The 23516-nt window shown below is 40.5% G+C and overlaps 1 protein-coding gene across 1 annotated transcript in view; it reads right to left on the reverse strand.

Annotated features, from left to right (window-relative positions):
* The window catches only part of PDE11A (phosphodiesterase 11A), a 244679-nt gene that overhangs the window by 58699 nt on the left and 162464 nt on the right, over nt 1-23516 (reverse strand). The window contains 2 exon segments of the mRNA XM_038422222.2: nt 13371-13478; nt 13583-13729. Coding sequence (XP_038278150.2) covers nt 13371-13478; nt 13583-13729 — 255 coding nt within the window.

The raw sequence follows: 23516 nt of genomic DNA on the forward strand, positions 1-23516 counted from the left end.
GTACTCTCATGTTTACTCCTCCTGCATCCAATACAGATACTGCCAGTTCTATTGTCCAGCATCTTTTATTAAATAATATGTTTTAGTCACTTTTGACTTTGGCTCTTGACATGTTAAACAGAACACTTGCGTATGTTAGCATGTCACACTGTACAGCATAAAATACTGCACTAGTGAGAGTAAGCGGGATGGGTCTTTTCCATAGCCAGATAACCTGTATATTTGGGAAATTCAAGAAAGAGGCAGATTGTTGTTAAGCAATGGTAGTTAAAAATGGTACATGTTCTTTAAAAGACACTTTAATATTTTACTTTAAAACATTTTTTTTAAACCCGTTCAAAATATCCTTTATCCCCAGGAGGGGGGTGGGTGGTATTTATACGTAGGGGGATTTGTACTGGAAAATTTCATACACAGATCTTGAAAGATCTATGAGCATGAGAATCAGCCAATTGGAGAACAAACAAAAAATAAAAGGAGTACTTGTGGCACCTTAGAGACTAACAAATTTATTAGAGCATAAGCTTTCGTGAGCTACAGCTCACTTCATCGGATGCATTTGGTGGAAAAAACAGAGGAGAGATTTATATACACACACAGAAAACATGAAACAATGGGTTTATCATACACACTGTAAGGAGAGTGATCACTTAAGATAAACCATCACCAGCAGCGGGGGGGGGGGGGGGGAAAGGAGGAAAACCTTTCATGGTGACAAGCAAGGTAGGCTAATTCCAGCAGTTAACAAGAATATCAGAAGAACAGTGGGGGGTGGGGGAGGGAGAAATACCATGGGGAAATAATTTTACTTTGTGTAATGACTCATCCATTCCCAGTCTCTATTCAAGCCTAAGTTAATTGTATCCAGTTTGCAAATTAATTCCAATTCAGCAGTCTCTCGTTGGAGTCTGTTTTTGAAGCTTTTTTGTTGAAGGATAGCCACTCTTAGGTCTGTAATCGAGTGACCAGAGAGATTGAAGTGTTCTCCGACTGGTTTTTGAATGTTATAATTCTTGACGTCTGATTTGTGTCCATTCATTCTTTTACGTAGAGACTGTCCAGTTTGGCCAATGTACATGGCAGAGGGGCATTGCTGGCACATGATGGCATATATCACATTGGTAGATGCGCAGGTGAACGAGCCTCTGATAGTGTGGCTGATGTGATTAGGCCCTATGATGGTATCCCCTGAATAGATATGTGGACAGAGTTGGCAACGGGCTTTGTTGCAAGGATAGGTTCCTGGGTTAGTGGTTCTGTTGTGTGGTGTGTGGTTGCTGGTGAGTATTTGCTTCAGATTGGGGGGCTGTCTGTAAGCAAGGACTGGCCTGTCTCCCAAGATCTGTGAGAGTGATGGGTCGTCCTTCAGGATAGGTTGTAGATCCTTGATGATGCGTTGGAGAGGTTTTAGTTGGGGGCTGAAGGTGATGGCTAGTGGCGTTCTGTTATTTTCTTTGTTGGGCTTGTCCTGTAGTAGGTGACTTCTGGGTACTCTTCTGGCTCTGTCAATCTGTTTCTTCACTTCAGCAGGTGGGTATTGTAGTTGTAGGAATGCATGATAGAGATCTTGTAGGTGTTTGTCTCTGTCTGAGGGGTTGGAGCAAATGCGGTTATATCGTAGAGCTTGGCTGTAGACAATGGATCGAGTGGTATGATCTGGATGAAAGCTAGAGGCATGTAGGTAGGAATAGCGGTCAGTAGGTTTCTGATATAGGGTGGTGTTTATGTGACCATCGCTTATTAGCACCGTAGTGTCCAGGAAGTGGATCTCTTGTGTGGACTGGTCCAGGCTGAGGTTGATGGTGGGATGGAAATTGTTGAAATCATGGTGGAATTCCTCAAGGGCTTCTTTTCCATGGGTCCAGATGATGAAGATGTCATCAATGTAGTGCAAGTAGAGCAGGGGCATTAGGGGACGAGAGCTGAGGAAGCGTTGTTCTAAGTCAGCCATAAAAATGTTGGCATACTGTGGGGCCATGCGGGTACCCATCGCAGTGCCGCTGATTTGAAGGTATACATTGTCACCAAATGTGAAATAGTTATGGGTGAGGACAAAGTCACAAAGTTCAGCCACCAGGTTAGCCGTGACAGTATCGGGGATACTGTTCCTGACGGCTTGTAGTCCATCTTTGTGTGGAATGTTGGTGTAGAGGGCTTCTACATCCATAGTGGCTGGGATGGTGTTTTTAGGAAGATCACCAATGGACTGTAGTTTCCTCAGGAAGTCAGTGGTGTCTCAAAGATCGCTGGGAGTGCTGGTAATGAAGGGCCTGAGGAGGGAGTCTACATAGCCAGACAATCCTGCTGTCAGGGTGCCAATGCCTGAGATGATGGGGCGTCCAGGATTTCCAGGTTTATGGATCTTGGGTAGCAGATAGAATACCCCAGGTCGGGGATCTAAGGGTGTATCTGTGCGTATTTGTTCTTGTGCTTTTTCAGGGAGTTTCTTGAGCAAATGCTGTAGTTTCTTTTGGTAACTCTCAGTGGGATCAGAGGGTAATGGCTTGTAGAAAGTGGTGTTGGAGAGCTGCCTAGTAGCCTCTTGTTCATACTCCGACCTATTCATGATGACGACAGCACCTCCTTTGTCAGCCTTTTTGATTATGATGTCAGAGTTGTTTCTGAGGCTGTGGATGGCACTGTGTTCTGCATGGCTGAGGTTATGGGGTAAGCGATGCTGCTTTTCCACAATTTCAGCTCGTGCACGTCGGCGGAAGCACTCTATGTAGACAGGCCCAACAAAGAAAATAACAGAACGCCACTAGCCATCACCTTCAGCCCCCAACTAAAACCTCTCCAACGCATCATCAAGGATCTACAACCTATCCTGAAGGACGACCCATCACTCTCACAGATCTTGGGAGATAGGCCAGTCCTTGCTTACAGACAGCCCCCCAATCTGAAGCAAATACTCACCAGCAACCACACACCACACAACAGAACCACTAACCCAGGAACCTATCCTTGCAACAAAGCCCGTTGCCAACTCTGTCCACATATCTATTTGGGGGACACCATCATAGGGCCTAATCACATCAGCCACACTATCAGAGGCTCGTTCACCTGCGCATCTACCAATGTGATATATGCCATCATGTGCCAGCAATGCCCCTCTGCCATGTACATTGGCCAAACTGGACAGTCTCTACGTAAAAGAATGAATGGACACAAATCAGACGTCAAGAATTATAACATTCAAAAACCAGTTGGAGAACACTTCAATCTCTCCGGTCACTCGATCACAGACCTAAGAGTGGCTATCCTTCAACAAAAAAGCTTCAAAAACAGACTCCAACGCGAGACTGCTGAATTGGAATTAATTTGCAAACTGGATACAATTAACTTAGGCTTGAATAGAGACTGGGAATGGATGAGTCATTACACAAAGTAAAACTATTTCCCCATGGTATTTCTCCCCCCCACCTAACCCCCCACTGTTCCTCTGATATTCTTGTTAACTGCTGGAATTAGCCTACCTTGCTTGTCACCATGAAAGGTTTTCCTCCTTCCCCCCCCCCCCCCGCTGCTGGTGATGGCTTATCTTAAGTGATCACTCTCCTTACAGTGTGTATGATAAACCCATTGTTTCATGTTCTCTGTGTGTGTATATAAATCTCTCCTCTGTTTTTTCCACCAAATGCATCCGATGAAGTGAGCTGTAGCTCACGAAAGCTTATGCTCTAATAAATTTGTTAGTCTCTAAGGTGCCACAAGTACTCCTTTTATTTTTGCGAATACAGACTAACACGGCTGCTACTCTGAAACCAAACAAAAAATAGTATGTGACTGAAATGACCAATCACACAACACAAATAGCAAATTGTGACTAGTTCAGTGGCAGCTGGTAATGAGGGGAGCAGCAAGTCAGCTTGGCATGCTTTCCTCTCAAACCAGTGAAATAAGAAAAATTCACATACTGACCATGGAGGGGGAGACTAATGGTGGCTGAAGAACATCTGCAAGCAGGGAGTCAGAGCCACAAAGGAAATATGCATATGAACTGGGATCGACTGGAAAGAGAAGAGGCAAGAGAAGGTATAGCTCATCCCATCATAAGAGAGAATGCATGAGTGACAAAATGTGTCTGAGTGGGTTTCGGTGCTGCTAAGTGAGGAGAGGCGCAAAGCCAATGCAAAGGACAGTGTGGAGGGAAAAGGTGGCTATGCGATAGCATCTGCTTCACAGCTACAATAAGGGAAGTCAACCCATGTCTCTGAGAGGATTCAAAGGAGCCCAAGAGAGTTCGGTTTCCCCACATATAACATTTCAGTGCCGTTTGGGTCTCTAGTGCCCCTAAACACCTTTACCCATGTGCTGAATTAGTGTTGATAAATGCAAAGTAATGCTCATTGGAAAGCATAACCCCAACTATACATATAAAATGATGGAGTCTAAATTAGCTGTTCCCACTCAAGAAAGAGATCTTGGAGTCATTGTGGATAGTTCTCTGAAAACATCCACTCAATGTGCAGTGGCAGTCAAAAAAGCAAACGGACTACTGGGAATAATTAAGAAAGGGATAGATAATAGAGAAAATATCATGTTGCCTCTGTATAAATCCATGGTACACCCACATCTTGAATACTGTGTGCAGATGTGGTTGCCCCATCTCAAAAAAGATATATTGGAATTGGAAAAGGTTCAGAAAACAGCAACAAAAATGATTAGGGATATGGAATGGCTTCTGTAAGAGGAGAGATTGATAAGACTGGGACTTTTCAGCTTGGAAAAGAGATGACTAAGGGGAGATATGATTGAGGTCTACAACATCATGACTGGTGTAGAAAAAGTAGATAAGGAAGTGTTGTTTACTGCTTCTCATAACACAAGAACTAGGGGTCACCAAATGAAATTAATAGACAGCAGGTTTAAACAAATAAAAGGAAGTATTTCTTCACACAATACACAGTCAACCTCTGGAACTCCTTGCCAGAGGATGTTGTGAAGGCTAAGACCATAAAAGGGTTCAAAAAAGAACTAGATAAATTCATGGAGGATAGGTCCATCAATGGCTATTAGCCCAGATGGGCAGGAATGGTATCCCTAGCCTCTGTTTGCCAGAAGCTGGGAATGACTAACAGGGGATGGATCACTTGATGATTACCTGTTCTGTTCATTCCCTCTGGGGCACCTGGCACTGACCACCGCTGGAAGACAGGATTCTGGGCTAGATGGACCTTTGGTCTGACCCAGTAGGGCCATTCTTATGTTCTTTTGTATATCTATGTTTAGACACTAGCACACTGTAGTAAGACCTGTTGAGAACTTTACTTTGCAGAGTATTGACTCTATAGAGCGGAAAGCCTACTTTAGTAAATATCATATCAGTGTTATATGATTTAGGAAGCCATCAGCTTTCTTGGCCTGCTGTGCCAATGTCACATGAAGAGCCTTATCCTTCAGGGTACTAAGTGCTTTCAACTCCCATCCATTTCAGTGGGAGTTGCAGATGCCCAGAACCTTCCAGTGGGTGCTCTGCACCCTGCAGGATTGAACTCTGTCTACATTTCAAAAAGGCTGGTCTAAACGCCAAAGAAGATTCTACACATGAAGCATCCATAGACAGAATAACTTGACTATTATTAAATGGTTGCTCCTGAATTGTAGATAAATTGCCTTTAAAATGTCAGTTTCAATAACATAGTTACAAGAGCAGAAGAAACATCTGAAAAATACTGTCTTTTTTTTTTAAGATTACTCTCCTACAACAAAGAATAACAAAGGTCCCTTTAAAAAAAAGTATAAATATAATAGTTAGTGACCTGGCAATACAATGTGCCAAGTTTCAGTCCAAAGAAAATGTCCATGGCTGAGTTATAAACAACTGAAAATTGGAGTTTTATAATGGAAAACTGATGCCATAATAAATGATCCTCAGCATAACACAAAGTTTGATTGAATTCAAGGATTCAACCTGCATCATAAATGCAGGAGTACAGATTAAGCAATTTATTAACAGTAGCAATAGCTCAAGAATAAATTCAACTTTTTATTTAATCAAAATCTTGTCATGGAATACATAAATAGGATATTTCACTTAATAAAAACATTTAATTTAAAAACAGTATTATGGTAGGAGGATGTCTGCTTTGCACATAATGCAGGAAGACGGAGAGTGTCCCCCACTTTTTAAATTTACGTGTAGAGAGGAAAAATACATAGCTATGGATGATGGTGTAATAGAATTTATTTTCACCAGAACAGGAATAACCCATAACTCATGAGTGGCAGAGCTTAAAGTGAGTTATGGAGGTCATTCTTTCATGTGAGGAAATGAATTGCATTACACCTTGCCCCACTTTTATGTGTTTTTGTTATTAGCACACTGGATGCAACTTTAATTATCTGTTGCTTTACTTTTCTTTTCTTTTTACTTTTTAAAATAAATACTGATGAAGGGTGTGTCCGATGAAGGTTACTAAGTTAGGGCCCGATCCTGTGACCTGTTTTCATGGCATATTCATGAGTAGTCTCACTGATGTCAATGGGAGTATTAGTGAGTTAGAAATACAACAGTGTGGTATGACCAGTATGCACCCTGCACTGGCTAACTGGAAGTAGCAAGCTAAGGCACCTGGTTGCACCTGGGCCTGGCCTGAATGAAGATGGAGCTAAGTGGGGGAATGAGCTGGATGGTGAGCATAAAGTGTGGCCGTGCTTCCCATACCTCTCACTGACTGGGAACGGTGAACCACGGCCACTGGGAGCTGCGGGTGGCCGTGCCTGCGGACAGTCAATGTAAACACTGTCTTGCGGCCCGCCAGTGGGTTACCCTGACAGGCTGCATGCAGCAGGTTGCCGAACCGCTGGCATAAAGGGAGGAAGCCCAGGTCAGAGAGCGGCTGCCAGGGGAGAGCGGCCCAGAACTCTGCACTCCCTCTCTAGTTGCTAGAGAGTGAAGGAAGGGCATGGAGAGGTAGGTGTGCAGTAAGCCCTGCGAGAAACTGTGGAAAAGGGCTTGAAGAAAGACTACGGTAGAAGGAAGTCCCAGGAGGCAGTGAGCAGTCTAAGGGCTGGTCTTTGCTATGGGGAGATCAACGCTGCTGCAATGCAGCGGGCGTCGATTTAGCAGGTTGAGTGAAAACCTCCTAAATCGATGGCAGAGCGCTCTCCGGTCAACCACGGTACTCCAGCTTCCTGAGAAGAGTAAGGGGGGTATATGGCCTTGGGATGCATCAGGCAAAGTATTTCCAGTAGAGATGAGGAGTTGTTAGTACTGTTATACAAGGCACTGGTGAGACCTCATCTGGAATATTGTGTACAGTTCTGGTCTCCCATGTTTAAGAAGGATGAATTCAAACTGGAACAGGTACAGAGAAGAGCTACTAGGATGATCCGAGGAATGGAAAACCTGTTTTATGAAAGGAGACTCAAAGAGCTTGGCTTGTTTAGCCTAACCAAAAGAAGGCTGAGAGGAGATATGATTGCTATCTATAAATATATCAGAGGGATAAATACAATGGAGGGAGAAGAATTATTTAAGCTCAGTACCAATGTGGACACAAGAACAAATGGATATAAACTGGCCATCAGGAAGTTTAGACTTGAAATTAGACAAAGGTTTCTAACCATCAGAGGAGTAAAGTTCTGGAAGCAGTGGGGGCAAAAGACATTAGAGAACCTTTTGCCACAGAAATCTAGAAGTACAAATTTACTTGGAAGTGCCTTTGGATATTTAACATGTAATTTTTATGTATTCTGTTTGAATACCAGTTACTAATTAGGAACAACTTCAGACTAAAGGTAGGACCTCTATAAACAATTAAGGCTTGGATTTTCAAAGGCACCTAAGACTTAGTTGCCCAAATCCCATTGAAATGTGATGTGCACAATCTGCAGTCTGTTAAACCCTCCTTATTGTCCCCAGTTTGAATTAATAATAAACTGTTCAGCCTATGTCAGAAAATCAGATTGCTGACATCACAAATATGGATTTTAAATCTGCATCACATCTGCATTTAAAGAAACATACAGCAGTGAGTTCTAAATGTGTGTACTGTGGTATTTTGTCATTAGTGTTGAACAGCATTTCCCTAGTTCAACACCACTGGAAGCACCATCATAAATTTTATGTATGTGTGTGTGCACACGCATGTGCTACCAGTGAGTTTTGTAAAATTCTAAGATTCCATAAGCCGCTATGTAAGCTTTGAGGTAAAGGGGAAATAATGCAATTTCTTCTGGTCAGCTAGATACAGTTATATGAAGGTGTGTATAAAATAAAACTGTGATGGACAGCAGGCAACATAATTATCTAAAAATTACCACAGCTAAAGAGCAAGTTAATGAGACAACAATTCAAAGCATGAATACTGATTTCAAGAGGAAAACTACCCTTAGTCTTGAGAAACAGGATAAAAGAAACTAATCATAATTGACATACTACTAAAGTATTGTTTGATCTTTGTCCCTTTGAATCTGACTTTATTTTTGAAAATATCAATATCTTTAAAAGTCAAGCAAGCCTTCAAGATCATTTTGAAGTCAGTGTCTTCTAATTCTGGCATAATCTTTCATATGACCCTTTTTTGTAATATAGAAAATTAGCTACATTGACTTGCGCCTGATAGGTACTGATATTAGTGGGTTTTTTTTAATTTAGTTAAAACATTTATGCTTCAATCAACAATATTTCTGGCATATTGGCACAGACAACCCTGAAAGTTTTTTGGAAGACAAGATACTAGTTTTTTAAGTACAAAATATTTTTAAAGCTCTCCGATACATCTGCTTGTATAGTACCTCAGCACCTTGCATATAATCATGAATTTATTCTCTCAGCACCTTTGAGAGGTAGGGAATTATTTTTCCCATTTTAGAAATGGGGAACAGAGGCACAGAGAAATTAAGTGACTTGCCTATGGTTACACAGAGAGCCTCTGCTAGAACCAGAAACTCATCCGAGTCTGGTACCTTATACACAAGACTAACCTTCCTCCCTAGCCAAATTGAGGCACCCAGTCCTGTTCTCAGTGAAATCAACATCAAAGTTGGCACAAACTCACTGTAAACACAGTCCCATTGCACCACTTGTTTAGCAGTTTGTTTACAATCAGTTGCACAGTCATTTTTGCATTTTTCTGATTGACCATGATGAGCATGGTTTGAAAAATTTAGATGGGTTAGGTTCATATATTTTTCTTAGACAATGATTGAGAGGATTCTGAGACCTGAAGTCAAGTCTTTAAAGAAAGCAAGATCTATATTCGCCACCCACCACCCTCTCCTCGTGCCCATTTAGTCATCTCTAGATGAAAAGAAGCTACCTAATAGGGTTAAATATTTTTTCCCCACACAAAAAAGCAGCATATCGGAAACTTGGCATTAGAGCACCACCCAGAGGATAGTTTATATTACATTTGTGGCACATGCTGAGAAAGGGTGCACAAAAACTGGTAGCATTTGATAGAAATACACAGAATTTAATTCAGTCCAATTTCAAATGATAAAGCAGTTAGCCCTGGCTTTGGTTTTACTTCTCAGGCATGTATCAGTGGCTTGTCTGGCACCTTGTCCTTTCTCACCATGAAAAATGAAATCTGAAAAACTACTGCTTGCCTGCATATTATCAACTTGGCTGTGAAGTTTAGCATAAGGTTCATACACTGTGTCTAATGCCACAACATTTCAGATACAGAAAAGTGCCCTTGTACATTTGCCTGTAGAAACCATTTTAATTCTATTTATCTGAACAACTTATTTCCAGCTATAAGAATACTAAGAGTGACTGCCATTCTCTGTCTTCTTTAGGCCTTTCTCCCCACTGAACTCTGTGTACTTGCTCTCATTGTGAGTACTGAAATAGCCTCTCTCTTATGGAATGCTGTGTGGTTTGGTGGTCTGATACATGGCTGTGAGCCAGGAGAGACAATTCTAATTCTGTCTGTATTAATGACTCTCTTTTTTTCTGCCTCACTTTGCACATCTGTGTAACAGGGATATTAATACTTATCTATCTCAAAGGAGTGTTGTGGGGATCCATTTTAGATCATATTTGTACAGCATGTGTATGAACATGTAAAGTGCTAAGGACCTGATCCAATGTCCATTGAAGTCGATGGAAAGACTTCAGTGGGCACTGGATCAGGCCCAATCTGATCCATTTATAGGACAAGTTATGCAGCCTCCTCTGACAACACTGCCAGTCGCAACATCATTGATATAAATGGTGTTTTATAGACTGGCAGGTGGTAGGAGTCTTGAAAAGTGGTAATGCTCACATGCCCTCCCTCTCCCTTTAGAAAACAAGTACACAATCTTTGAGATGCACCTGGTTTCCAGCAAAGCCCTTACTTTCTAATTTCCACAAATAAGCCCAGGATTCTCCAAAATGGAGATGTGTTGGAATATACCATGAAACTTGTGTGGTTTGATTTTTTTATATATATTATTGTCAACAAAATGCAATGAATCAGTTTAATTCTTGGATTTGCAGGTTTCTGTCTGGTGCCTTACTAATTTACTTTTACATACCATGAATTTCATGTCAGATTTCACCACTTAGAATTCTCTCATCCCAGTAGGTGACATGTTCCATCCAGTTCTTTTACTTATTCTTCTGCAAATATTTGGATGGAGGGGGCCTGTCAACTCCCAACTGATTTATAGAAGTGCCTCCTACAGTGTCTTGAGGAGATGAAAGCATTTTAATATTGTCCAACAGAGATCTCATTAACACAAACGTGAATAAATCAGCGTATGGCATAGCTATACAAAGAAACTTATGGTAGCCCACCATCAATTTCTGGTAGCTCACTTTTGCTATAAAAAAAATTTCAAGTAGAAAAGATATAGATTAAACTTCTATGCATGGCCCTTGATTCGAAGGGATGAATGCTGTTGTGGCTAAGCCACAGGGCAGTGATTCAGAACTCTTGGGTTCTCTTTCTGCCTATGTCAGGTACAGGCTTCCTGTTATGACCCTGGGAAACTAAACAGTCCAGCATTTTCAACAGTGGCCTGGGCTTTTAGATGCACGAATTTGTGGGTATGCAACCAAGACACTTTGGGTTTGATTTTTCAGTGATTGATCTGAATCCAGTTGGTTAAAGCAAGTCACTCTGTCACCCCAGTTATTGTATTATCTATTTAATAATATTTGAGTATTGCTTCCCAAATTATGGCTTTGTTAAAAAACAAATTTAAAAACAGCAGAACTAGAAAAAAAAAGTTCACAATTTTGTGGGGAGAAAGCTTTAAAAATTTCAGTTTCTTTACATTTTTGATAAGAAAAGAAGCAGTAAAATGGTCATTCACTCTGGAAAAATCAGTTTTGCCCAGAAGATAGACATTTATCACTTTTTTTCTGCAGAGAGATGTGTTTGTTGCCACAAACAACAACAATTTTGCCCGAACAGGTTTGTAAATGTGAAGATATACAATTTCAAATGCAAATATTCATGGAGTGAACACAGGTTGTTTTGCCAAGATATGTGCAGTATCTCACACGTTTGTTGGTTTGGATAGATGTATGATACGGACAGGCAAACCTTTGGAAAATGATGAATGAAACTAGTTATTAGGACAACTTTCTAGCTATTGGTATAGCTTATAATATGAGTCATGCCATGTTCCTAAGGCAAATCTTTAAAGCTATTCACCCTTCATACCCCAAGGCACTTAAAGGGTTAAAAGATTTAAACATGAACAGCTTTTCATAGTCGTCTTTCAAACTACATATGAGGAAATGTTTGCACAAACACTATACTGCAGGACCTTCTCTTAAGGCTTGAGATAAACCATTGAGGCTGTGTTTGGATCCAGATTAGATTTACACTCGAGTTTGAGGCTGAATAAGGGTTCATGTTCAGTTTTGGGAGTTAAATCCCACAACCTGTTAAATATTTAGCTCAAAACAGTGCAAATCTCATGGTGGATCAGTTTCTATTGCCTTGAACAGTAGGGATCTTGCATCTGTTCTCAAACTTTCCTTACCAAAGGCCTGAAATCTTTCAAACAGCTGTTCTTACCAAGGGTTTCAGATGCATTTCAACCAGAAAGTAAGCCCCTTCCAGTTTTGGTTCTAACCACAAATCTTAAGAGCAAGTTTGGATCCAGGAATTCAAACTGTATTCTCCTGAAATGAAGGGATTTGGATTTGCGATTTTGACTTTAGGCCATCTGTAGTTTAAAAGGAGAGCAATACAGAAAAATAACTAGAGCTACAATCCTTCTCTCTAGAGCCCTGCGCAGATACAGAAATGTGTATCCGCATCCGATCCACGATTATCTGTGGATATCCGCAGATATCTGTGGATTTGCAGGGCTGTACATTGGGGGCCGGGCTGAGGCTCTGAGGCATCCCCCTGCCAGACCCCAGTCAGGGAGAGCTGCGTGGGGAGCCTGTGCGGAGTCGCGGACCCTCCACCTGCCCTCGGCCAGGCAGGGAGGCTAGGGGTCGAGGACACAGCTGGGGGCTGCTCTCAGCCCCACACACACACACCACGGGCAGGTGGAGGGTCCTCCGTGGCTCCCCATAGCTCCCTGGCTGGGCTCCATGTTGGCCTGGGGGCTGCTTGGACCCCCTACCCAGGGCAGGTAATTGGTCTGTCGCGGCTTCCCACAGCTGCCCACCTGGTTCTTACAGGCTCTTATCTGGCAGTCAGCTGTGGGAAACCATGGCAGACCCTCTACCTGCCCTGGGGGGGGGGCCTGAGCAGCCCCCCATCCCTCCCAGGGCAGGTGGAGGGATCCAGGCTTCCCGCAGCTGCCAGCGTAGCTGTCCCCGACCCAGCTCCGGCGGTGAGACATTTGGTGGTGGTGGTGGTGGTTGTGGACTATTGGCATCAATAGGAGTACTTTATATGCAGAGAGAAGGTTAGACGTTTTGACGGATATCTTTGATGAATAGCAGAAAACAATATGCAGAGGCTGCAGAACCTGTTCGGATCCTCTCTAAGGAAACCCATTTTTAAATGGTTTATAAGGCAATATCTCGTTTATCTATTTAGATGAAGCTAGGGAAGTAGCTGAATAAGTGTCATCGCACCAAATAACCCTGCTGATAGGATTCTACACACTCAGGTTTTTATGACCACCATGTTCACATGCAGAAATAAATGCAAAATCAAAGATTTCAAAAAAGGAAGACATGGTAAGAACAAAATCTCTAATAAGCTCCCTACTCCAAGATTGTCATCTGTTAATTATTAGTCATTTTAATGTGCCTGTGATATCACTGTTGCTAAAACTCTATAAAACGTTGCCAAAATTGTGCTCCCACAATTAGGATACTCTTATTTATTGTACATTGCTATAACATAAATGAATATAATAACTAAAAAATAAACATTGGAAAAGATGTTTAGCCACATAAGACACTGTGATGATAAAAGCTCTTATGAGGGCTGTCCCTTTCATGGAGTACTTACAGTTAACATTGCAAACATTAGCTGGCACACATTGAAAGCATGCCTCCAGTTGTGATACAGAACCATTCGATAATTCTTCCTAACTGTCAAAAGCCACCTACACAGTGTCTGAAATGAAAAGTACAAATTGTATCAGGGCTACTAAATGTGTACAAATGGGCATAGCTTTGCCAAGACAAAGTGGCAGATATCTTTACAGAGCAGATGGTTACCTCATAGTCAATTTTAAATTTCTGAACCATTCCAAGCTCCATGAACATCCGGAGGGCTGCAGCAATCATGACATCCACATCAAGTGAAAAGTCATCAAAATGGATATCGTCAATGCCAAGCTCTGACACCAGTGGTATGTTCGCTCCCTAGAATTGACAAAGAGAAAGGGAAACTCCTTGTTCAAAATTCAGGGTTTTTTCCTTTGTCTGATTCTTAGAACAAATTTATTATAAGTCATCGCTGACCTGCAAATACACTCTACTAGATCTAAACTTCAACTTGAACTTTTGTTGCCCTAAGCAAATAAGGGGGGAAAAGCTAATCTGAATAGGAAATATGCTTACTATCAATGCTGGAGCCCATATATAGAATATACACTATAATAGCTGTCCTCTTTACAGCTATTGTAGCAACACAGTATATTCTACTGCAAATTACAATGGTCAAATGCAACAAACATCTGGACAGCCAGCACCTGTGAATTTTAACTGCTACCTTTCAGAAATAGAGAAATAAATACACCATCCTGAAGAGTTTCTCTCGCCAAATTTCCTTACAGCCTGTAGTTGTACAATTGTCCGCTGTTATATACATTTTTACTGTATGTTCAGAGAGACAAAAAGAGTAATACAAGATATTTCTAGTGTAAATATTTTTCAAATTTAAACAAAGTTGTTTGGAGCATTCAGTTCATTTTCTAAATACATAACAATAACAGCCTTAAATTTTGCTTTTTGTAAATATAACACTATAAATTCATCTTTTTTTAAAAAAAAGATGACGAGTGAAGGTTTTTTTAATGCAAAATAGTACAACAGTGCATACTATTCTCTGTGTAATTATTGCATTTGTGCACCCAAATCAGTTAAATGTATATGGACACATGTAGCTATATGGCAGCTAACTAGCCATTTGCTCACAAGTACCAGATTTCCCCACGCAGTCACATTTTTTGGTGATGATTTAAAAAAAAGTGTATGTTTCAATCTTACATCTCCATTTTTGAAAACTCATTGGTCATAAACCTGTAGTGTTAACAACACACAAAACCTTTTCTTAAACACAAGTGCCTGCTAATGACTTTACACTAGGCTCAAGCAATTCAACCACACCATGTAATACGAGATAGTGTGAACTTGCCACAATACAGTACAAATGTTGGAATGTTAAAGTGGCTGGTTAATGGCCAACTAAAGTAAAAAGTTATTTTTAATTCCATATCTAACGGAGGGGCGCCAGTAGTACAAAAAATCACCATGACCAGTGCTATCTGAAAGGGGTTCACCAATCTAGAACTGAATTGGCAAAGGAAACTGAACAACCATCTAAATCCTAGAGTCTTTCCAGGACATGGCTGAACTTTTGCAGGATACATGTGGGGAAGCTAGCTTTGCTATTGCCTCAGCTATCTCTGCTCTGGAAACTCAGGAATTCAGTTTTCATCAGTTTAGCATCTTCCACAGGAGCAACTCCTGAAATCTTCTGAACCTCTCCCATTTTATATCAATGAGAGTTACAGATGCTTGACATCTCTCATGATTTGGCTAATAAGCACTAAAATCATTTTTAAGGTAGAGAAAATGACTATTATTATAAAATGCTGTAGATGTAAAATATGCCGTGTTGTAGCCATGTCAGTCCCAGGATACTGGAGAAACAAGGTGGGTGAGGTAATATATTTTATTGGACCAACTTCCGTTGGTGACAGAGACAAGCTGTGTAAGCTTGAAAGCTTGTCTCTCTCACCAATAGAAATTGGTCTAATAAAAGATATTACCTCACCCACCTTGTCTCTGTAGATGTGAAATTAGGTCATAACTGCTAAGTCTCTGCTATGCTGAATTTAAGGGAGCTAATAGCCACTGTCAAAGTTTCTTATAAAAAGAAAAGGAGTACTTGTGGCACCTTAGAGACTAACACATTTATTTGAGCATAAGCTTTCGTGAGCTACAGCTTCTTATGGTTCACTCACTCTTCAAAGCTTCATCAGGCTGTTTGCGATGTATGTGGAGTTTCATTCCTCCACTATTATTTGTGATAAATACTCTTTGCAAAATGCTGCTGGAAGCAATATATCTGGGTTTTTTTTTTTAGCTAAATGTTATAAGGAAGTTTATTGGCTTGAAGTTCTAATGTAGCTCTTTTGTTGCCAGCACTTTTGAAGTAGAGCTGGCTGAAATTTTTTCACCAAAAAATGTGACAAAACAAAAAATGTTGCTGGAAAATTTTTCACTTTTTGTCTTAGATTTTTGGGTTTATGCTGAAAAGCCAAAAAAAAAAAATCTGTGGAAAAATTTCAAAGACAATGGGGGGTGAGGGGGAAGTTGCAATCTTTCACAGGAAAGATGCATTGTCCAGCCAACTCTAATTCTAAAGGAGATATTTGATGCTGTAGCTCAAATACACTATCATCATTTTCTTCTCTCTTTGTCAAAGTACAGAGTAGCAATGATATATTCCAAATCTATAACAAATTGACCCACAGGATATTAATAAAGCAAATCAAAGGAAATTTCTTCCCATATCAGTCTTAAACTTCTAAACATTTAAGAGGCTTTACATTCCTAAATTTAACAGGAGTGCCATAATCTATAACTGGATTAATAGGCGAGAGAAAACATTTGTATAAAAGAACCATTTGCTTTACAACAGCAATACAACAGCAATAAAGCAATAAAGGAAACAACAGAATTACAAGTGCTGAAGCTAATTTGAATAATGTTTATAAAAATGACATGATATTGTGTGGCTGCAGCAGGGTGCTGGATGCACCTGGCATTGTCTGTCCTCACTTTCTTATATCTTAGCTGCAGCAGCCTGGGGTTTATAGGAGAGGGGTCATTAAACTTCTTTTTTTTTTTTAAATTACAAAGGTTTAAAAATATTCACTATACAGAATGTTAAAACATACAGCCCTGAATCCTCAGAATTCCCAGGAGACTTCCTGTACAGCGGAGTGAATTTCACTGAATTTCTTTTCCAACAAACAAAAACACCTAAAAAAGTTCTCTTTTTGGACGACAGGTGGGATTAAGGCTCCAGGGACTGGATTAGAGAGGTAAAATTTTCAAGGGTGCCTCATGATTTAGAAGCCACTGAAAGTCAACTTGAGAGATTTAATTCAAATAGACTTTCAATGGGATTTAGGCTCCTAGTCACTTGGGCACCTTTGAAAATTTTACACCTGATGAGTAGATATTTGTATCTTTCTCAAAATGACAGAACATCATTATGCACTGAAGTCTCTTTCCCCTAGTACAGGCAGGATAATTACAAATACCTTCATTTCATCCTTATTCAGGGACGAGTCACATAGCCCTACTGTAATCAGAAATGTACATACCCTCATTGGTTGTAGCCAAAACAAAGATTTGATTTAAACACAAATTGTTTTCATGACCCCTCTTAACACACAAGGCCCGATTATTCTTCTCTTTAAAAGGGCCAACATTTCCTGTCATATTCAGACCAAAGAACTTCCAGTTTAGCATTCACTCCTGTGGGTGGGACTCAGCAGCCTACGGTAGAGGCTGCGGACCATAAAATCATAGGGTTAGAAGGGAGCGCAAGGGTCATCTAGTCTAACCCCCTGCCAAGATGCAGGATTTGTTGTGTCTAAACCATCCAAAACAGATGGGGATCCAGCCTCCTTTTGAAAACCTCCAGTGAAGGAGCTTTTGCCACCTCTCTATGCAGTCTGTTCTTACAGTTAGGAAACTTTTCCTGAGATTTAATCTAAATTTGTTATGTCGTAGTTTGAACCCATTGCCTTCTGTGGCAAGAGAGAACCACTTTTCTCCATCTTTTTTATGGCAGCCTTTCAAGTATTGAAGACCTCTATCATGTCCCCCTTCAATCTCCTCTTTTCCAAACTAAACATACCCAGTTGCTTCAGCCTTTGCTCATAATTGGACACCGTATTCCAGTTGAGGCCTCACCAGAGCAGAGCAATGCTATCACCTCTCATGACTTTCATGCTATGCCTCTATTAATGCAACTTAAAATTGCATTTGTTTTTGCAACAGCATCGCATTGCTGACTCACGTTGAGGTCATGATCCATCACAACTCCCAGATCCTTCCCAGGGATCACCCAAGATTGGAGCACACGGATCAGAGCTGTGGCTGCCTTTACCCCGAAGTGTAAGGTGGGTGGTACAGGCAAGAGCTCCATGTGCTAACTTCTCCCCTTGTGGCACCCATTTAGAATTAGACACAGTCAGGCCCTTTTTCCTCCTCATTTCCTTGCTGCTTTTATTTTCATGTACAAATATCATCAAATGATTTTATAACATACATATGACAAGTGAACTGCTAGGAAATGAATGACTGAGCCCTGCTGAATCAATGTATAAAAGCTGGAATAATGGTCAGGGAGGCTCACTGAAGGCCAGTAGTTTTGTTTGGACCCCAGGATCAGAAATTAAATGGAACAAGAGGAGGCATGCTAAGGTTATACAAAATTTAGCCTCTGGTTTTGGCTATTGTCAGAGACAGCATAGTGGAACAGATGGATCACTGGTCTGATCCTAGGCTTCTATGGCTATATAAGGTGGGGACAGAACCTAAACAAAAAAACTTTTGAGCAAATCAAGATTTTGGAAGCACTGAGAGTTTATTATTTCAGCCGAAAGGTAAACTCTGGTGCTTATACCTCAGCAATGCTGGAGACAAGCATTTTATCGTGTTCTCCATCTTTGGAACATATTTACTGCGTAGATTTTGTTTCTTTATGTTGTTAGTGTATAACTCAATGAAAAAAGATAGATAAACACTTATTCACTTGTGTTCTTACAGACTGTATGTATGTGTATATATTATATTATATAATCAGCTTCTGCAGTAAAAAGCCACACACAGCGTTTTAAAGTGTTCATACTGTCAGGGCTGAAAAAAGCAATCACGTGCAGGGAAAGAACAAGCAAGCAAGCAAGCAAACCAAAATGGGAAACTTCTGCTAGTCTCACTAAGTATGTTTCCCATACTGGAAATAAACCTAGTGTCGCATTTAGCCTGGTGAATGTTCCTGCAAACAAGTTTACTTTTAATCTTATTTTCAATTTGAATAATATATTACATTAAAACTGGCACACTGGACAAAACTGCAGTCTTGCCCTTGAAAGATTTGCAAAATGTATTACTAAATATTAAATACCCTCAAATTCATTAACAAAAACAGATGTCTTTAAACCACTTTTGGGAAAAATATTTTCCCTACTGAATAATTTGTGAATGACTACCGGTCAAAAGCTCATGGCAAGTGCCTTTCTATTTTGAGACTTGGAAATGTGTTACCACTGTCTCAAAATTGTGTGACTTTACAGGTTTCCCAAATGGTCTCAGAAACCATAGCTCTTCTAGATAAGAGGGAACTCTTGTTTTCCAGTACCAAAGCTATATCAAACTCTAAATTAACATAACACTAGTCTACTCTTCTTCGCTAGCTTGATATACAGACAAGAGAAAAGGGTCAAGACATGATCTGTCGATAGAGATAATTCTAGGAAGGAGAACTCTTACATAGGGAAAAATTATAACATAGTGGAAACACGTAAAACTGTTACCAGGAACATTAAGTGGTGTGATTCAGTTTTGTAGCTCTTAGAGACAGGAGGTGGGCAGCTATGGAAATTTAAAGGGGCAGTGATTGTAATCTCTCCAGTCTCTTGAATTGCTCCTTTTCTAGTCATGATTCACAGAAGCCAGTGCACGCTGATAAGCAGCATAGATCTAAATTTTGGGCTTCCCATTTGATAATAAGAACACAGTGCAGGGGACCATACTATATCTTGCAGTGAAATCTGGGAACTGTAAAACATTTTAGGTTGATCTTTGACAATAGAGCATCTTTAGTGTCCCTCTATTCCATATTTGACATATTCAAATTTGCAGCAGATTCTACAGTATCCTGCTTTTAAAATATTCACTGCCATGGTGGCCATCTTACCAAGTGGACAGAGTGGATTGGCACTTGAGAGATATGGATGTTGCCAATGGCCAATGGCCTGCTGTGTGAGCTTAATCTCTGTGCCTCAAATACCTTTATTTCTTTACACAGAAAGCACCATAAAAACTATTTTATATGTGCAAAGAAATGTAAAGACACTTAAGTGACATTTCTTTATAAGTAGACATTGTTATTAACTGTAATGGGCCAAACTTTGCTTCCATTTACAACTGCACAAGGCCAAACCCAGTGTCTCCAAGGTGTAGCACATCTGAAATACCTTTCTGCCTCTCCCTCTAAAGAGAATGGAGCTAATTGTTTCAGATCAGGGATATTTTAATGCCCAGAGCAAAGATGGTTTTAAGGGTCTCCATCTGCCATTGCATCCTGCTGATGGTATGTCTCTGCCCTTCATGATGCTGAATCAGCATCTCCTCCCAAGTGATCTGCAGCAGCAGAAAGAGGACAGCGGCCTCTAAAGAGAATTTTTGACTATTTATATTAAAAGGAGTGAATGGGGAATAGAATCAAGGAGAGTTTGCAAATGTTCTGTCTGGATTTGAGTTCTGATGTGCCTAGCACACTAATGTTGATTTTTTTGCACCACGGTCAAAATTACCACTGTAAATATTGGTACTGCTCTTATTTGCCCTTCAACAACTCCTGCTCCCACTTCAATTACCCGCAAAGTTTGGTCCCCAAATGTGTCACACTACTTGGGAATATTGAAGTAACTGGGAGCAGAGTGAGTAATGAAGTGGAGACAGTAGGAGGAATCTAGGGTTTTTGAGGGTGCTTTATGGACACCTTATACACACACCCCTTACTTAACCATCCACAGGTCTATCAGTCTCCCTGCTCCCTTACATTCCAGATTTCCACATCTCGTTTCTGGCACAAAGAGTTCCACTTGTGTATCAACATAACCAGTCTGGGTGCCTCATTCTCCACTGCAAAAATTAATTCTATTGCCCTCTGATTCGAAACTTGTGGGTAAGCTGTATGTACACTGGTGCATACCAGAGCCTGGAATGCTTCAGATAACTGGCATGCTGTGGCATTTGAAGCACCCAAGCTATAGCTGCTTCTGCTTACTGATAGGGCATGTAGGGGGTTACTATACAGAAAGGTACCTCAATTAACCTTGCCCTTATGCAGCTTAAATGTGACACTAGCACTGACTTCTACTAGGAGACTCTGCTGACCTTGGCAGCATTTCAGGCATCATATTTTCACAGGAATTAGGTGTTGTTGAGCAACTGCTCCAGTATTGTCGATATAAGTGTTTTCCAGCAACATCAGACATGCATATTTTTATTGAACTTATTTTTACTTTAGAAGACACATTGGCTGAGCCCATTGCAAAATAAATGCAACCTTTCATGTATTTATACCTGCTCCTGTATTTTCACTCCATGCATCCAATGAAGTGGGTTCTAGCCCACGAAAGCTTATGCCCAAATAAATTTGTTAGTCTCCAAGGTGCCACAAGGACTCCTTGTTGTTTTTGCTGATATAGATTAAAACAGCTACCACTCTGAATAAAAAAAATTGGTTCTTCTGGGGGCAGATAGATTGAGATAAATTTATTTGCCTCCCCCTTTCTCAAGTAAAGATCATGGAAGTGCCCTTGCACCATTTCTCAAGAAGGTATAAAAGCGACAACAGCAGAGGAAACTTTCAGAGCATAAGCTATGTAAGGAGGCAGTGTGTTTGAGGAAATATGGTACCAGCCTGGAAGTCAAGACATCTGGGTTCTGGCCTTACTGCTGCTACTGACCTGCTGAATGACCTTAGAGAAGTCACTTCATCTCTTTGTGTCATGGCTTCCCCATCTATAAAATGGGAATAATTATTCTTACCTTCCTTTGCAAAGTGCTTTGAGATCTGCAGATGAAAAGCATTATATTGCTTTGTCCTCAGCTGGCAAGTTACCAGTGCTGAATCCAGTTTACATACAAAGTTAGAACAGGAAAAGTATGTTCATCACTGTTTCAGAAATCCATGTTTGGATGGTCTAACCAAATATTACATATGGTCATTATTAGTACTAGTATTTACTTTAACAAAATTCACTGGATTAATAAAACTATTTATTCAGCTTCTTCTATTAAATAATAGAAGCACTTGCTAAGCAACACATCACCCACCTAAACAGAACATTTGGATAACTCTGACTTAGTCTGGAAAAGAGAAGACTGAAAGGGGACATAACAGTTTTCAAGTACATAAAAGGTTGTTACATGGAGGCGGGAGAAGAATTGTTCTTCTTAACTCCTGAGGATAGGACAAGAAGCAATGAGCTTAAATTGCAGCAAGGGAGGTTTATGTTGGACATGATGAAAAACTTCCTGCCAGGGTGGTTAAACACTGGAATAAATTGCCTAGGGAGGTTGTGGAATCTCCAGCATTAAAGATTTTTAAGAGCACATTAGACAAACACCTGTCCGGGATTGTCTAGATTATACTTATTCCTGTCATGAGTGCAGGGGACTGGACTAGATGACCTCTCCAGGTCCCTTCCAGTCCATGTTTCTATGATTGTGAACTGTGGGCTGAGAACAGAAGTCTGATATTTACCTTGTGTTTCAGTGTAGAAACCTATGTGTGTATGAAACACGGGTTTGGGGATTTTTAAATTTTATTCTTATAATGGCCAGGTTGGATAAATGGTTAGAACAACACTTCAGATACTGACTCAGTATTTCCACAAGTAAATGCTGAAATAGAGTTGCAGTTTTTTAAGTCATTCGTTCAAATATTTCTGATCAGTCAGTTGATCCTTTCAGAATCAGCTATTTTTTTCCAAACTACGACTCATGCATAGAGATAAATGTCGTAGAGTACTGAAGTAAAAATGTTTCATTTCAAATTTTGTCACAAAATATAATAGAAAAAAGCACAGAATACATTATTTATGTTGTTAAAATCAATCTTCAGTGTTAAAATTGTTTTCTAGCACATAGAAACAAAATGTATGACACAATTTTTTTCTCTTTATAGGCTGTTTTAAAAGAACAGAGGCATAAAATAAAAGTGATTAATAGTCTAAACCATCTATTATTGTTAGGGGTAAAGTATGTAACTATGGATTAGGCATTCTACAGGGCAAGAACTTTCCAAACAATGATCTCCCAAGGTGCACGTATGGAGAGCTAATGTGCTTCTGACCTATTTTTATAGAGGAATTGGAAATAATTAGTATGCCATATACCACCATGGAGTAACGGTTGATTTTTTTTAATGGTTACCAGTATAGGTGAAGAGCTAATACTAATCCATTAGTGCAGTTCCAGCCCCAGAGATTAAAGAGCCATAAGCAGCAAGACTAGGGGAAGTGTTTCCCAAATCATACTGCAGAACAGGGTCAGACTTGCAGGCTACCTATCCCCAAAAGGCCCTAACCTGCTTTTATGGGGGAGAGGGCCAACTTGTTGCCCCCATGAAGAGGCAGAGTGGGTAATGAGGATAGGCCACACACCCCATGTAAATGCAGGAGGGCAAGGAAGCCAGATTTTTTGTTCCTGCAATAGATTTAGGAGGGAAAAGAGAGGTCAAGTAGCCCTACCCAGAAGATACAGCAAGTGGAGAGAGCCCATTAAGGGAGACAGGAAATAGTCATGCTTCTCAAAGGAGGAGGGAGAAATTCAGGGTCATTTGGGGGCTAAGGAAATGTTCCAAATAAGTCTTCTAACCCTTCCTATGAAGGAGGGAAAGAGGAAGATGCGAGAGAGGAAGGGGGGCTAGGAGAAGACGGCTTTAAAAATACATTTGCAGTAGATGTGTGCAGGTATTAAACTACTCTACACTGTACATCAGCAGCATTCACTGCATTTGATCCAGCTGCTGCAGCTTGATGCAATTGCAAGTATTGACCCTATTGATAAGAGAAAAAGTTGAACTATGTAATCTGATGTACAGTCAGATGGCTGGCTGGTACAGTCTTGGAAACATGCACATTACTGAAACAGGATTAAGATTTCCTTT

The sequence above is a fragment of the Dermochelys coriacea genome, chromosome 11 (genome assembly GCF_009764565.3).
Source record: "Dermochelys coriacea isolate rDerCor1 chromosome 11, rDerCor1.pri.v4, whole genome shotgun sequence".
Lineage (NCBI taxonomy): Eukaryota > Metazoa > Chordata > Testudines > Dermochelyidae > Dermochelys > Dermochelys coriacea.